Source organism: Labrus bergylta, chromosome 14 (assembly GCF_963930695.1).
Source record: "Labrus bergylta chromosome 14, fLabBer1.1, whole genome shotgun sequence".
NCBI classification, from domain to species: domain Eukaryota; kingdom Metazoa; phylum Chordata; class Actinopteri; order Labriformes; family Labridae; genus Labrus; species Labrus bergylta.
Genome location: NC_089208.1, coordinates 15,241,347 through 15,258,359, shown reverse-complemented (window position 1 = coordinate 15,258,359; position 17,013 = coordinate 15,241,347). Strand labels below are relative to the sequence as shown.

The 17,013-nt window shown below is 40.1% G+C and overlaps 1 protein-coding gene across 4 annotated transcripts in view; it reads left to right on the top strand.

Annotated features, from left to right (window-relative positions):
• gabrg2 (gamma-aminobutyric acid type A receptor subunit gamma2) overlaps positions 1-15,528 on the top strand; it is a 51,141-nt gene extending 35,613 nt beyond the window's left edge. Inside the window, exons 7-10 of one of the 4 annotated variants that reach the window (XM_020638308.3) lie at positions 3,252-3,404; positions 6,725-6,930; positions 8,866-8,889; positions 11,602-15,528. In XM_020638308.3, the coding sequence (XP_020493964.1) occupies positions 3,252-3,404; positions 6,725-6,930; positions 8,866-8,889; positions 11,602-11,880 (662 nt within the window). In that variant the 3' untranslated portion in view covers positions 11,881-15,528. Of the gene's footprint in view, positions 1-3,251; positions 3,405-6,724; positions 6,931-8,865; positions 8,890-11,598 lie in introns of all 4 variants that reach the window. The other 3 variants (XM_020638307.2, XM_020638310.3, XM_020638309.3) reach the window with 3 other exon arrangements.
• The last annotated feature ends 1,485 nt before the right edge of the window (positions 15,529-17,013 follow it).

The following is a 17,013-nucleotide window of genomic DNA, read 5'->3' as shown; positions in this document are numbered from 1 at the left end:
GGTTTTGGTGTAAACACTGTCGTCGATTATGTTACAAAAAAGTCGATGTCAACCGCATCTGGAGTGACAGCTAAATACTCTGATACATATAACTGCAGTTATATCAATATTCAGAGCCTCTTTCTGACACTGGCGACTCCTAGTGGTAGCAATATACATTAACACGTTCCTACATCTCAAACCCCACGCCACAAAAAGACACCTCAACCTTTCACCAGGATAATATATATATATACATATATATATATATATATATATATATATTTTTTTTTTTTAGAAGCACAATCATTACGAGTTGCATTCAACTTTCTCGGCCCAGCTAGTCACTGTAGATTGCTGTTCACCAATGAGTCTGATTGAGCTCCAAATTTCTGCCTGTTACGAGGGAGTTCCTTTTTTTTTTCTTGCCACTTATGCCAAATACTTGCACTTATAGAATTAATGTTGGGTTCAAAGTAAAGTGTCTTTGGATAACTCTTTTTTTGTGATGAAGCGCTATATAATTGAAAGAGATTCCTTGACTTAAAAGAGTGATGTAAAAGACGGCCAAATGATGTAAGAACTGACCCTTAAAAATACACTCGATTAGACGATCAAGAATAAAAAGCAACAATGTGTAAAACAAACCTTTGTACCGGTAATATATTTGCAAAGTCCACTAATTGCGTTGGGACATTTTCTCTTTAGCAGAAATCTATTCACCCCCCCATGCAGGGATGTTGGAAACCCCAGCCCCAAACACTTAAACCAGTGATAAAACTGGAAACCATTTTGTTTCGAGGGAAATCAGGAAGTCATTAACAAACTGATGCATTACTACAGAGCCATAATGGCAGGCAAGCTGATACAGATCCATCAGCCTGCCAGGATGGAGGGCACGGGTCGATAACACCTTCTCAGAGTGTCTTCCTGGCAAGTGCTGCCGCCTATAATGAAACCTGCAAACAGACAAAGAGAGGGAGGGTCTTGCACCGTTCCGACCTCGCCCCTGTGGTGGAAATCCCATTATCATTAAGAGTCCGCGGTAATGTGAAGGAGGCTTTGAGCTGCTGACCAAGCTGGAAGAAGTGTATTAACAGGCACTTTCTCAGGTGTCAGGGGCCCCCGGTTTCGGGGCCTCCGCTAATGTGATGTTAATAAAAAAACAAAAGGTGGGCTGTGGGACCCCTGAGAGCAGCCTTCATGTGTCTCTTGTATTCCTACAAATTGAGGCGGTGCACTGTAATATACATACACCTGCCGGCATCAGCAGAAAACACACACACACACACACACACACAGGTGGTGATATGAACAGTTATGGCCGTGCTGCCGGGGTTATTGCTCTTGGTATATTTAATGATGCTATCAATGGCCGGGTTGAGCAGAGGTGCATGCTGGGATGATTCACAAAAGCTTGGTAACTATCCAAACTCCGAGGACTCACTCACACAGAGCGCACATGTTCGCAGACATAATAAACACTGACAGTCTCATCTCTTCGCCTCTCTGTCTCTCATTAGCACACAAACACACAGATGTTCGCTGTTTTTTCGCTAAACTGCAGTATGTGTTGTGCGCCCTTTCTCATGAGGAACATTATTAGCCAGCTGTTCAGTCCCCAGCTGCTGAGACTGTTCTGTGGGTTGTTGGGTGCTAAAACACACACTCTTGCTCAAACACACGCAGACACAGACACACACAGACAGTGTAGAGAGGGGCTGATGGAGAGAGTAGCGTTGTGCCCTGCAGGTTAGGAGCCACAGTGAGAGGCCAGGGGAGGTTTCTGACACTGTTAACAGTCTGATGTTAATCAATTAGCAGACAACCAACTGAGCTAGAGCCAGCCGTGAACTTCCATTACACCCATAGACACAGAGAGGTTCATAATCTGAGGTCAAATGGAAACAATTGGCAATGATTATTGCTATGTTGTTGTAAGCTAACATGGATGTTACAGGAATGATCTTTTACACATCTGACACGTCTGTATTTGCTTATTTTCCTAATCATAGTTCTTGCAAGGCTTATAGTTACAGGGTTGTATTTGTGCACATTGCCGGAGGGTGCAAGCATGTGTGCTTCGTATATGCATTTTAAACAGGCAGGCCAGATGAGCCACGCTTCCCGGGTCAGGTCTATCTGGGCTCAGCTAACCTCAACCTCCTCACAGCTAACATCTGCCGGGGTCAGACAGGCAGCGCAGGGAAGGCTCATCATCAGCTGGATGCTGGTGTTCATGTTCCAGCTAACTACTGGCAGGAGACGAGTGTGTGTGTTTATCCATGCAGGACCGGCTCCAGCTCTCTGAATCAGTCCATTTTGTTTTAAATCTAGAGTTGCCTCAGGCTAACAAGCAGTGTAGAGTTTGGTTACACAACATTATATATTGATCAGTCCATGCTTTTTTTTTTTTTTTTTCACCACAGCATGGTGTTCCTGTTATTCTGTTAATCAAAGTGAGATTGAAAAAAGTTCATAGTAAAGGGAAACTGTCCAGCTCATGGGTCTTTTTTTTTCAGCTCTATCAGTTATCTACATGATGGATCATCGTATCCTTGTTTCTAGTTTGAAATGTGACCGTCAAAAGTCAAGATTTATGTCTGCTTTACATTAGATTTTATTTTCACTTTGTTTCACAAACGTTATATTCCTTATCCTTTATGTATCTGCCAAACACAGACTTGCATTGGATTCCATTTAAATATTATTGATTTTTTTTAATCCTTAAATGAATCAATTTACAATAAATTACAGATCTGTTAATTCCATATTCAGCCCTGACGTCACTTGGATCCTCTTCACAACAACTTTTCCCAGTTCCTTTACTTTAATGTAAAAATCTAAAGGTGACTGGGTTTCTCCAGTTGTGACTGTCAGGCTTTGGAAAAGTCTCCGGTTATTAAAAAGTTTCTGTTCATTGAGGATTTAAATTCCAATTTAAAGACCATCATTAGTTTTGTTTTAGTTTGATGCTGCCTGTTCAGCCACTCCTGATCTGATTTCTAGTGCCCTGCCTTTTACTTTGATGATGTTTTTCTTAGTTTCTTTCTTCTCAGAGGAAATATCATAAAGTTCTGATAGCTGTTATTGTTATTGCATTACATCATGTTTTGTTTTACCTGTACAGAGGTGCATTGACTGTAATCAAGCACACTTGATCGACTCCTTTTGTCTTTAAATTTGCTCTATGACGTGACTTGACTCCTATATCACACACCACAGTGTCCTCACTAGTCAATCTTTTTTCTCTCCTGTTTCTCTCTCTGCAGGAGACTATGTGGTGCTAACTGTCTTCTTTGACCTGAGCAGAAGAATGGGCTACTTCACCATTCAGACCTACATCCCATGCACCCTGATTGTTGTCCTCTCCTGGGTCTCATTCTGGATCAACAAGGATGCCGTACCTGCCAGGACATCATTAGGTAAAAAAAGACCAAACGTTACTTGGGCCCAAAGATTTTGATCATCTGTTGTCACTGCAGCTAGTAAGCACTTAAAAAAAACGTGCAGTAACAGAATATATTTTGATGTAGCATAGGTGAGTTTCTTTAAATTATTGCTTAAAGAGGTCATATGCCCTTTTTGGGGTTCGTATATTTAATCTATGTACCTACTGAAGTATGTTCACAATAGCTAAAGTTTGTGTGTGTTTTCATGAACTGCCGCTCCATGCACCTGCTCGCTTCTGACTCTCTCTCTAAGGCTCTGAAGTGCCCACGTTCAGAGTCCCCACGTGTGCCTAGTCTGATCTGATTGGTCGACCTGACTGCTCTGCCGTATTTGGTCAGTCGCTCAGCACGGTTCTCGGAAATGTCACGCCCCTTTTACCATATTGGGAATGCAGCTACTTTTGCTCCGAGGGGAGCATAAACATTAGCACCGTACAGCAGGCTACGGCATATCGTGGGCGTGCTACAGAAGTTAACGGGCGTGCAACATGAGCTGCTGGGCTTGCCACAACGAGCCAATGGGCTTAGATCAGTGATATCACACTGACAAGACGTCACACTGGCACAAAAAATTCGAGGGGGGCTAGAACCGAGCGTTACATGCAGCTAATGCTGCAGCTAGCAAGAGGACGAAGGAGAAGCTGCGTTTCCGCGGACTTTGAATTTTTGCACATAGATGTGCCAAAACATGCACAGGACACTTGGAAAACACACTAAAGAGCATATAAAACCAGAAAAAGCATAATATGACCCCTTTAATTGTTTTCTTATCTTTTTTTAACCGAGACTTTACAGAGTCTTCATTCTTATCGGCTTACCTAGCCCAATCAAACATATGCTGCGGTTGTATCAGTGAGGTTCATTAGCTATCGTGGTCTTAATTACTCCCTGCTGTGAAACAGATCAACAACCCTGTGGTGGTCATTTCTCTCTCTCGTTTTCTCTTTCACCATCGTTCCTCCTCCTCTTTTCCTCCTTTGAGACAGGGCACCTGCTCAGGAATCTAGTCTGTCTTGATTAGAAGAGCCTATCCTGCCACATATGTTTTCATGCATGCCTTAATGAGGCATTAATTATGCAATACGGCAGGGAAGATGCAGAGATGCAGCCTCAGCACAATATCGATGCAGGTGGCTTCTTCACTGCACGCAGCAAAAAGGACAAAGTGTGAGAGAAAGAGGGCAAATGTGAAGATTTCAAGGAAATGTGTCAACTTTTGATCTTGCCCTTGGCGTCCAGCAGACACCCTCGAAAAAGTTCACTAGCGATGCAGTTACTTATTCCTTAGTCAGCTCTCCTTAAGGCTCTAAATCCTGACCTAAAGTCCATGTGATGTGATCATTAGCGAGCATAACTGAATGTAAAGCAATCCCTGCAGGCAGAAACCCTCATTCTACCTCACTATCATCATCATCCTAACATCCTAACATCCTCCATCGTTAATCTCTCTAAGAATAGCCTGTATTGTTTTCTCCTCAAGCTCCAGACGTGATTTGCAGTCAAAATAAAAACACGATTAATTCCAGTCTAAAAATGTACCGAGAGTCAAAATATCTTAATTTCCTTTGAGAGATGATGCAGAAGGTTCAAGAAAGCCAGGTGGTTAGGAAGCGGATTAATGCAGATGACATAATTCTAAATCCTTCGGTCCCATCCAGAAATAAATATATCAATTCACTCACAATACTGCAATGTTAATCTTTGTGCAGACTGATGACTTTCAGTGTACGGTAAATTTAGACGTAAATAATCTCCGACATGAAAACTCCCCACACATGTTGGTTCTATTCAGAGGAAGGAGGTGCTCTTTTCAGCGGCTTGTTTGTGTGTGTTTGGGAGTTTACTGGGCTCTTCCTCATCCCTTGTATCTGTATACTTACAGTTAGTTTAAACGCATTTTCTGGTCATGTTCCATCACTTCTCCTCCATCTGCATCGTCATTAGAGACAGAGCGATTAAAGGGACCGTGTGTGTGTGTGTGTGTGTGTGTGTGTGTGGGCAGGGGCTTACCAGATAAAGGAGTGAAGTATGCTAGTGTGATGGTCAATGGAAGCTTAACCAGTAAAGCATGTGGCTCCAGAGGAAAGCTAAACAGCTGGTCAGGTCCACCTCATGCCCTCTGACCTTTCGGGGCTTGCAATTAAAAATAGACATAATGAGCCCTCGACTTAACTTTGTACTTCATACTGCATCACCTACAAAACTTGATATTGCTAAAACTACGCTGTTATTCACACATTCAGTTAATTTAAAAGAGCTGCTTAAAGACAAAGTCTGCTTTTGTTTTGTTACACCCTCTCACATATGGCCCTTCAGATGTTCAATTTTATTGTGACTGTATTTCTATTGAACACTAACGGGGAATATTTGCCATCTATACAAGACGCAGATTGTGTCCCTGGCTGAAAAAAAATGTGAGTCGGTAGCTATATGAAAAAAAAAAGTTTAAAACATTGAAAAACTGTTTCACAATCTTGAAAATATATATATTTGAAGAGTTGTAATTCTACACTTGAACTTTCACTCTTCATTCCAAGTGTGTTGTAGACGGTTGTATTACAGCCTGTCCTGTACAGCATCTGACGCGAGTGAGCCTCCTCTACATAAAAAAACCTTCTTTTGTTCCCTATTGGAGTATCCAAACTGTCTGCGAGCAACGCAGCGCCGTTTTTACCCGACGACTCGTTTCTATTTTCCTCTCTGACGCCCGCATAGACGAATGAAGAATGAGTAAAGGAGGGGGCTCTACAAGGCACTGACAGTCCCTTTTCTCACTCAACAGATCTTGCTAGCTTGTTGTACAAAGGGGAGATAGTGGAGCATTCATTATATCCACATCTGTGGTTGAAATGTTGAGCCGTTTATTGACGAGCCTCTGAGTGTTGTGATTTGAGTCAACAGCTCGTCAATAAAAAGCACCACACTTAAATTTTTCCACCCTCAATACAAAAGCACTAAATGTCATATTGTTTGCGAGGGTAAACTGAAATTCTCAGAACCAAGAATTCAATATTTAACACAAGCAGTGTGGACAGCAAGCGCGATCATGCGCGATGCGACGCGGTATACACCGCTTGTGTACTGTTAGGACACTGTTAGTGAACTTACTTATATTGTGTTTTTTGTTTTGTTTTCTGGCTGAATATGAAATGGTATAGGCCTGGGGTTTAAAAGAAAACAGTCCCTTGACTTCTATGTGGCAGTGCATGATGATGCATTAGTATCAAATATTCTGTTTTGAACTGATTTACAGTAAATTTCATTTTCTCTATTGTTACCTATTTCCTTACCAGGCATCACTACTGTGCTGACCATGACCACGCTGAGTACCATTGCCAGGAAATCCCTTCCAAAAGTTTCCTATGTGACCGCCATGGACCTGTTTGTGTCCGTCTGCTTCATCTTTGTTTTCGCTGCACTCATAGAGTACGGCACACTGCACTACTTTGTCAGCAACAGGAAGCCGAGCGCCAAAAAGGACAAGAAGAAGAAAAACCCGGTGAGTGTCTTTCTAGGACTCTCTTTTGAAATGATCACCTCAGTGTTTGACCAGTATCTCTGTTTTGCACCACAGGTTCAAACGTAATCATAATGTTTTCTCTACTGGCATATGTCTATCTTCAGTGTGAACATTATCCTCTATTTAGGTGAAAGATCAAGTTCTTCCTACACACTCTCCGCCCCTCCCCTCCCTTCCACTCTGCATTAGAGTACTTAGATAATCCTTTGGAAAAAAAAAAAAAAAGCTATACACTGTTTAGTATCCCTAAGGGAGCATCTTCCCGGGGGTCACTTCGTAGAATTACTCAATGAGCAAGCGTGTAGCTCCAACCTTTTCATAATCCACTGCACATCTGTTACAGTTGTAATTTAGACCCGTGTCACATGACAGGAGAGTAGGCCTCACGTTAGCCTCATGTAAGGTTTAAATCCATCAGGAGATAAAGGCCTGGTTGAAGGATGCGGTGTCTCTACAGATATATGAGCACTTAGAGAACTGAATAAATTTACCTTTGGCTTGAAGATTAACTCTTCTCTCTAATGATCTACGAGTTGGTTTATGAATCTTGATTTTAATAAAATAAATTGAAATCGGTTCCAAGCCCAACTGGTGGATGTTCGATATGTTTTACGATTATAGACTTTAAAAAAAGGTGGATGTAAATGGGAGGTAATGGGAGGTAGCCATCTTGGTTTTTGGACATCAAGTTGAATACTCATTGCCACAACTCTACCCATGTTGACAGGTCACTGTCAGAACTACTTCTCAATCATAGGTACCTCTCTTTATCATCTCGTTGATTCTCAATAGCATCATCAAGTTAAAATAAACAGTACACAGTTTCGGGAAAGATGTTTAATTAGTAATTGAGAGCTCAAACAATCAGATTTGGGTTTTTTTTACAACCACATCGTTCTGGCCATTTGAAAGAATGCAAGTTTGAGGCTATCCGCATTTGATTACATCCTTATTTGTATTCAGTCTTGTGATGCTTTTCAAAGGTATCTATGTAAGTAACTGCAAACCGTATTTGGAGTCATGGCATCTTATTTTAAATGTATTCATTATCTGTACATATCTAGTTGACTATTCTTGAGTTAACATTTGCATTGAATTGGAATTGGGGGGATGATTGAGCAGTCTAGTCTCAGCCTCTGGAACTAAGGTTTAGCACATGGATTTACTGTATCAGGGGCTAATCGGTACTTCTTTCCAAGATGCACGAATGAGTTAGTATGAAAGAGAAAAGAAGGGCTATGACTGAAACTCTTTTTTTTTTATGCCAATGAATTAAAAAAATCTGTTCATCAAGGAAATAAATGAAGCTTTTTGAAGTTTCTTTTCATCATGTTCGGTTCTTATTTCCACTTTTTCACTGCCACAGCTCTGTTGTTCCACAGGATCTAATACAATGCAGTTATTTGTCACAGGTTTTTTTTTTTTTTTTTTACAAGATTTAAGTATCAGTGTGTTTCGTTTCTTTTACAACATCCGCTGATTTTGAGGAAGTTTTGAAAAAGACAAATGTTTCCAACCTAATGTGAAATCTTAACCGTTCTACACTCACAGGGAATATTTACAACTCTGCATTTTGGATTGTGTATGTGAAGCTCTCCAGCTTTGCTCTATGTGTGCAATGTTATATTTCTCCTAAGGTGATGCTGGCGTAAGAAAGCATGTGAGATATATATATTACCCACCATGCATCTCCCTTTGTCTCTGTTTACAACATGTATGTCTCTCTACAGAATATTTCTTCTCTTTCCATTTGAATACAGACTGTACTGTGCTTGTAACTTTCACACATTATCTCGTGTTTCTGTTCCCTTTTCTTTTTATTGATGTTTTTCTTTATCTGTTTACATGTATTCTTTGTTTTTTTTTTACTCTCTTCCAACTCCACATATTCTTTGTTTCCTGTCTGGACAAAAGCTCCTCCGGCTCTTTTCCTCAAAGGTATATTGCCTGTGTCTGACTGCATGTTTCTGATGCATTTTGGCTCTTTGAGCCGCAAGCACCTCACTGCTTTTCTGTCTGTTCTCTAGCAGACACACCTTCCTCTATTCCTTCTTTATCTACCTGCATTCCCTTATAACTTACCAAATAGATAACATTTTAAAAAGGGGGGCACTCTGAAGTGCACAGTGCGGAGGCAGCCAGCCAGACAGACTTAAGCCGTTTTAAAAAATTCAAATAAGCATCCCACACACCCCATCTCCAGAGGAATGTATTAGTTCAGGCCCAGTGTGGACTCATTCTGGCTTCCTCTGTCCTGTTTCACTCTTTTTGTCGTTGTTGTAACCACAGTGAACTAGCACCTGCTGCAATAGCTTCCTCTTCTGTCCCTCCTCTTGCCATTAAACCTTTACCTGTGTGTTTGTTGGGCTTCTCAACCTGACGCTTCCTACAGAGTCAGCAGAGCCTTAACAGACTGAAACAGACAACCCCTGCTCTGTGTTAAGTCTAATTATACTTTGGAGGTCCATTCAGAAGATTAGCGCATGTTAATCTTTAAACACCCAAAAAGCATCTAGGGTGGGCAGGAGCAAGCAAAGATCTAAATTTAACCAAACACGCTACTCCAGGCAGGATAATCTGCTTTTCCACATTGAGGTCACATGTAGTTAGTTTATTTAGTCTCTTTTTTTTTGCCAGGAGGGATTTTTTTTTTTTTTTAGGTTAAATCAGCTAGAGTTTCAAACAACACATGATGGTAAATGTGCTGCAAAAACAAATCCACCTGCAGTATTCAAACACTACAATCAAATATTTAGTTTCAGCCAGATAAGCAAGGGATCTTCCAGTAATTGTCCAGGCTGTTTTCAGGCTCTCTTTATCTCCGGGAGGTTGTCTACTTTCAGCCGGTTAAAGTTGCCAATGCCACTGTTTTGTTTATCTGTTGTTTTCTTTGATATGATTTTTGCCAATACCGACTCAGCACAGCCCAGCTTGACCAGGCCATGCGGCAGGATGCTCTTAATGCTCCTCCTGCTAGAGCTTTCCACTGCGCTTTCCTCCAGTGCAACCAATCCCCTTTGAGAACTGAGTCATAACCTGCTCCAGCTAATCCCCTCATTAACTCAACATACTGTCCGCTCAATAAGGACAAAAATGCTGAAACTAACCCCCAAATGTTGTTTCGTTAGTGGTTATGTGTCGTTTTCAAAGGGACAGCGGGTTTGTGCACTAGTGCTGTGCGAGACGAGAAGTTCTAAGGATTGAACAGTCCAATCAAGTTTAAGTATTTTAAGCTTGTTTGAGGATGCATGCTTTCTGCAGATAAAGTTATGTTCCAGCTAAAACTGCAATGACCTAATTTTTTGCAGCAAGCATGCGACGATATTGCAGAAACGGGGGCAAAACGTTCATGCGGAAAAACGGGGGGGGGGGGGGGGGGGGGGGGGGTTGTAATTCCTGATTCTTTTGGTTTAAAACAGCTGATTAAAATTAACAAGGATGTTGTATTGTCACAACACAGAGCATAAATACATGCCGTAAAGCACATTTGGAGTGCAAGTGCAGTGATTTTTTTTTTTAGTAATTGTTCCTCTGTTACAAAGAAAAAACATTCATGCCAGCCCCGAGCACTTTCTGAGGGAAAGTGGTGAAGGAAAATGATTTCAAGTTGAACTCTGGAGCATGCTTGACTCACTGTGTCTTCTTTAAATGATGAGCTTGACACCCTAGTTTATCAGCAAGGTCAAGGAATGTTCCATTGCTGCCAAAGGCGAGGGGGAAAGCATTTAATCTGCCAAACAGCAAGAGTTCCAATTTGTCCAAAGGTGTCATGGTTTTTCAAGATAAAAGCTGATGAAAACATTCAGTTTGAATGCTAATTGTCTCCTCTTCGAAGTGACAGGGCTGCAGACTCACTGATGTCACTGGCCTATTTTAAGGAAGCCTCACAAATGAAAGGCATGTGCCCTCCAGTGGTGAGCACAGTTTGCAAAGGAGATTTATTTTAACCCATTTAGTGACAGAGCGAGTGGGCTGGAGAAATATTGAGCTGTGTGCTGCACATCTGCCAACACATGCTCCTCCCTAAGCCTGGCTTTATGATGCATCATAAGCCAGTTACAACATGTCTTGAAAATGTATTTCCGGAAGAAAAAATAAATGCTTACAAGAGCCATGCAGGTCCAAATTGTGCCATTTTGTTGAGTCACTGAGCACTATAAAGCTTTTTAACACTCTGCTTAGGCTAATGTCGCAGAGTGTTTTCATTTGGAATTGTTTTCCAAAAACAGTAGCATAATTAGATTAGACGTTGAGTGGCATTGCCCAGCACCATCTTAATATGGCTGCTAAATAAAGCAATGTGAACTACTCTTCTGAAAGAAATATGACTGCATCAGCAACCAGCTCTACTCCAGCCCTAAGGTGCAATTGTCATCACTGGTCTCCACAGGGACTGACCCCTGTCACTAAAAGCCTCACTAATTACAGCCACAGTAGGTAGTTAATGGATATGTATGTCCTAAACGTTAAAAGGATCCATTGGCAAGTTGAAGGTGCAAATTACACTGTGCTGACGAATGACAGAAAATGAAGTGTGAGACAGACAAACAGAAGCGTTAATTAGCTCCCCTGTTATGTCACCGAGGTCTTGAATATGGCACTCCAAGGCTTTGGCCGCTAACTGTGTCATTTTTGTCCTGTCAAAAGCAGACACCCACGGTAGACATTCGCCCACGCTCAGCCACGGCCATCCAGATGAACAACGCCACGCACATGCAGGAGCGGGACGAGGAGTACGGCTATGAGTGTCTGGACGGGAAGGACTGCACCAGCTTCTTCTGCTGTTTCGAGGACTGCCGCTCAGGGGCCTGGCGGCACGGGAGGTTGCACATCCGCGTCGCCAAGATAGACTCATACGCACGCATCTTCTTCCCCACTGCGTTTGGTCTCTTCAACCTGGTCTACTGGGTCTCCTATCTCTATCTCTAGGTCGGGATGTGTATCCAGCCTCATCACACAGCTCATTTCATTCTACATGCTCTGTGCCAGCAAGGAACATTTCCAAGGAGGGGACCCACTGCAACAAGAGATGATTTTATTTCAAGCATTTCCTTTAACTCTTCGGTTTCAATCTCTCAGTATTTTTGAGTCATGTCGATGAAAACTTTGACAGACACTGCAAATGTTGTAGCACTACATTTAACTGGTATGAGGAGGTCTGTAGATGTGTTGTGGAAGCGTTGATTGTGTGATCAATTATTAAGAGTCTTAGTTCTCTTTTATAATTTGATTTTTGACTTTTTTTTTTCAAAGGGGTTTTGTACAAATAGCTTATTATTGGACAACATGCATTCCCTCCACTGTAAAAAAAAAGTTGATAAAAACAGCAAAGCAAATCTCAGAAGACATCTTAAAAAATATAAATATGTTGTATGATTTGTGTTTTCTCTCACTTTACATTCTAAAAAACATTCAATTTGAAGCACTTTAGTAGAGCAATGTTATACCGACACATTACAGTTCATTTGGATGATCATTTATCTTTAATTTGAAATGTATATTTAGTCCAAGTATTGGCACAATTAAACATTTTCTATGTGTGGTCAGAGAGAGAGAGAGAGAATGCTGTTTATGGACAATGCTCAGCTGTACAGACACTGTATAAATTTTACTATTTCATAGTGGTTTACATTTATTGCATGCACCTTTCAGGCCAAAAATCGACATGTTTTATGTTATTCTTTGTTGGCTATGGAAACTACAAAAAAAAGAGCACTGTTGATTATCATTCGAGATTGAAATATAACTTTTTCTAGAAAAACTGGAAAACCTCCCTCCTCCTAAAAAAAAGTGCCCAGTTCATCTTTTTAAGTTGAGAAGTCGTCTTTGAGTAGAAGTGGGAGCGACACATGATATCATCCCAGACGGTTGGTTTAATGATTTTCCCTCGCAGCCGTTAGCTTACTGTATAGACAACACTGACCTCTCACCCCCCTCCTCCACATTGTGTTCAAAGTGAGCATTTGCATAATGACACACTGCTGTTGTGTTTTTTTTTGTTATGCAAGCTTTCACCAGAGAAACAGCACCAAAAAGAGAGTTTGATTTTGCAGCTTAAAAGCAAACAACAAAAAACAAAAAGGATTTGTTTGCCCTTTACATTAGCAGAGTGATAACGACCGTTGCGCTTTTGCCTTAGAGTACAGGAATTTTAACTAACCTACTCCTCAATGCAAACGTCAATACAGACAACTGTCAGGAACTTTGCAATCTCCGCAAGAGACTGTGTCATTCCACTTTATTGAGCAACAAAACAAAAATGCAAAAATAGGAATGAATACAAATTACAGCTGTAAGTTAGGAGCTTCATTTGAACAACATTAGCTTTTTTTTTTTGTAAAGAGAAACAATGAGAATGTAATAAATGTCACTTTGTGTGGAAATTGATTTTACTGGCTGGGCAACAAGTCATTGATTTTTTTTATTAGTTTTCACTTTTTTTCCCCCCATTAAAAAAAAAAGAGCTCTGAAAGCGGTTATGTATGGTGCATGGAGCGCAGTGAACGCAGCGGGAGAATCTGAATTGCAAATGCCGTGTATGATAACATGTAACACACATGATTAGCAGCCCCTTACAGATGAACCCCAACAGACACCAGTATGCAACAAACTAAAGGCCATGCGTCAGTAGGATTTGTAAAGTCCAACAGGGAGAGGTGTAAATCACGTTCTTTATGTACATAAATGATTAAAGGAAGAAAACACTCGTCTAGCCCTTGGGATTTTGTCAAAGGGTCTATATTTTGTTATTTCAGCATTGTTACAGTATATCATCATACAGTATCAGACTTATTGTATGATGCTGGACTGACCATAGAGGAAGCTCTGGGATGTAATGGGGTATTTATTTATTTATTCATTCATAATGCTATTTACTTATTTTTTTATTTTTTGAATAAAAGTTGTCATTGTTTTTGTTCATAGAGCCCCTGAAAAGAAACACAGAATGCTGTCACTTATATCAATGAGACATTTTTGTAGGTTTGTCAATGGAGCTTGAGCCTATTTATCTTGTGTTTTCTATGTTGTGATCGATGTATACACTAATCTCACACAGGCCTGTCACACTATTATATCTGTTGAATTAGTGAGTTACAACATTCTCTGTTGTGCAACTTCTGAATGGTAGACTTGAACATTTTCAGAAGGGGGTGGGGGGGATACATTTAAAAAAAAAAAAGCCACCAGAGGAAGAACATTTTGCTCGTTTGAGTTTTTCACTGCCACAACTTTTCATTGGTCCAGATGCTTTCCATCATTAAACAGCATCAGTGATGGTTATGAGCGTAATACATTTTACCAGCTTCTCTCATATTTTTCCGAACTTCATTCCCTTTTGTTGTTTAACGGTGGTCCTTGTTGTGTTCTGAAGCTGCTACTTCCTTGTCCGAACCCTGTCTTCAGTGTGCACATCCTCTATCTCTCACATCTTTAGGGACACGTGTGTGTGTGTGTGTCAATAGCAACATAGACTTGGTCATAATCAGTGTCCAGTAGCTTAACGAAGTGTCCAAGAGTGATGACATCCTATAAAGTGCCAAACAGACACACATGCAATAGAGAATATCAAAGTGTATTATCATTTGTGAATGCACTTCTACTGCTAAGTGCAAGACGAGACGTGTGGAGAGGTGTTTTCTAGAGGAGCTGCTACACAGGGAATGTTAGCTTAAAGTCTCCACGGTCATTGAAATGTTTTTGTTCTTTTTTATTTTCATGTTATAGAACCAAAAGCTTCAGAACAGCAGTTCAAATATAGGCCAGACGAATCAAAAAAAAAAGATGATAATTTTGATATCAGGGTGAAGTAGAAGACATCTCTGCTTCAGACTGTATCTGACTTTGTTTACAAACCCATAACACTGCGAACCAAGCTTATTTTCTTCTTGTTTTTTTATGACATTGGTGCAAAAAAAAATGAGGTTTTGTTTTTCCATAACGGTTAAAGCTTGTTTATAGTATGTTTACTCTATGTTTAGTGCACTCTACTGTAAATGCAAAGATATCAAGGTGAATGGAAGTTAATGAAACATGTTTATATTCAGTAGTGTGCATGATGATTATGTTTTTTCTTTTTTCTTTTTTTTTTTTTCTTTTGTCAAACTGGGATGTTTTGAAGGTTTGGATCCAATTCAAGCATTGTTTCAATTCATTTTTAGTCCTTTGACTTGCATTGACACAGACTTTTTATTCCACTGTACTTACTCCAGGCAAAAGTGATGACTTTCTTTCTTTTTGGGGACCCACAAATGAGACTTATATGTGAACAGCACATGTAGATATTTTCTATTGTTATGTACTTTGTCAAACAACAGAAAACAAAACAAACGCACTGAAACTACAGGAGCTCAGTCAAAAAGGTATGGCAGAACAAAATAAATTTCATAATGATCCTCATACATACAGTATGTTAGTTGTTTACCATCTATGTATATTTGAGTATTGTATAAAAACGGGCACTGATCCATTCTGCTTGGGTCTGCATAATATATTATACATGTACTGGAAAAAATCCTTTTCATAAGGGAATTGCACATAGCTGTGGAATTTTACAATAAAATGGTTGCATTTATCAAAGTTTATAGTTCCATCATTATTATTTCAAGAGTTTCTCAGCTGTTTTGATGTGGTGGGATTCCATATTTTTTGTTCACTAAATACAGAGAAAGTGGAGTCAGTGTTACCTCTTTAAAGGCAGAATCAGAAATCAAGTTTATCCTCTGTGAATGTCTCTCTGAGTTAGGACTGTCTACAATGAGTGAGAAGTGTGCGTCCCGTCAGCTGTATTGTTGTCAGAGCCGTGTAACATGGACAGGACGACCCTGCATATAAAACTGTTTTTAGACATGCTCACTGCTTATTTGGATGTCACGTAGGTGTCTTTACATCACGGTCATTCCATGTCAATTTATGTGCAATTTGAGGCTATGAGATAACCAAAGTGTGCTAACATTAGCCTGCTAGCACAACAATGCAGGCCACAGGCAATTGCAGCTGGAGCAAAGTACAAAGTATGTCCGCAGCTTGAGCTTAATGGTGCTTAATTATGGTGTGTTCTAATTCATAACTCCTTCCACTGGAGGAGAGCGGAGGCTTCAGAATAGTGAGGTGTCACCAAACAGCAGTTTGTTTTGGTTTTGGTGCTCAAGCTCTGCAGGCGAAAAAAGTCACACATTCTTCCTTTAACATATAGTTTGTAAAGTATGTAAAGTATTGCTCAAGGGCAGAAACATAATCATGAAAACATTTGTGTTGTTCACACACATTTGTTGACAATCTGTTTTTTATTGTTTCATGCTCTTTGTATAATTTTACCCTTTGGGGCCTTCAAATGAAGGTTAGCAGTGATGTGGAACAGCAAACATCCCATAATTATTTGGAATATAACAAGAGGCCTTGTACTGCTTTTTTTTTGATGGGCCAAAAAGACTAAAAAGCCATGTGTTATTTATTAATGTGGCTTATCCAGGGTTCTGACATTAATCATATTTGAAAAAGAAAGCAGAGTAATAAGAACAGTTTTTCAAGGACTGTAGCTACTTTCCTTTCCAATGCTTTTGGACAATTTGTCAGGAGCTCTGATCGAGGGAGTCTCTCTTAAACTCAAATGGACTCAAAGCTTCAGATGATGTGATGGGAAACCTGCTGTCTCTGAATGGCAGCAATCAGGTGACTGGGAAATGACCTAGTGTTAAACAAAACTTAGAGTTCAAAGTTGTATTATATCAGTCTGTATCTGTATAAATACTGTATTGATAAATTGAAAGACAGTATCTAATTAATTAAGCACCTCAAAATAGTGATAGAAGACATATTTATTCTGCTCTAAACTACTAAATCCCAGAAAGGCAATTCAGTTTACAGCCTAACAAAGATTGAATAATAGATTTATGTTGACATATCACTGAGTTTACATTGCTTTTAATAGCTAGTATTAAATCCACTACAGTACAATCATTAGATTCACACAACTCAATTTTAATAATAATTTCTTGTCTAGAAAAGACTGATAGACATTATTTGTATATTTCCGCCTTATATGGGAGCAAAACACATGAAATA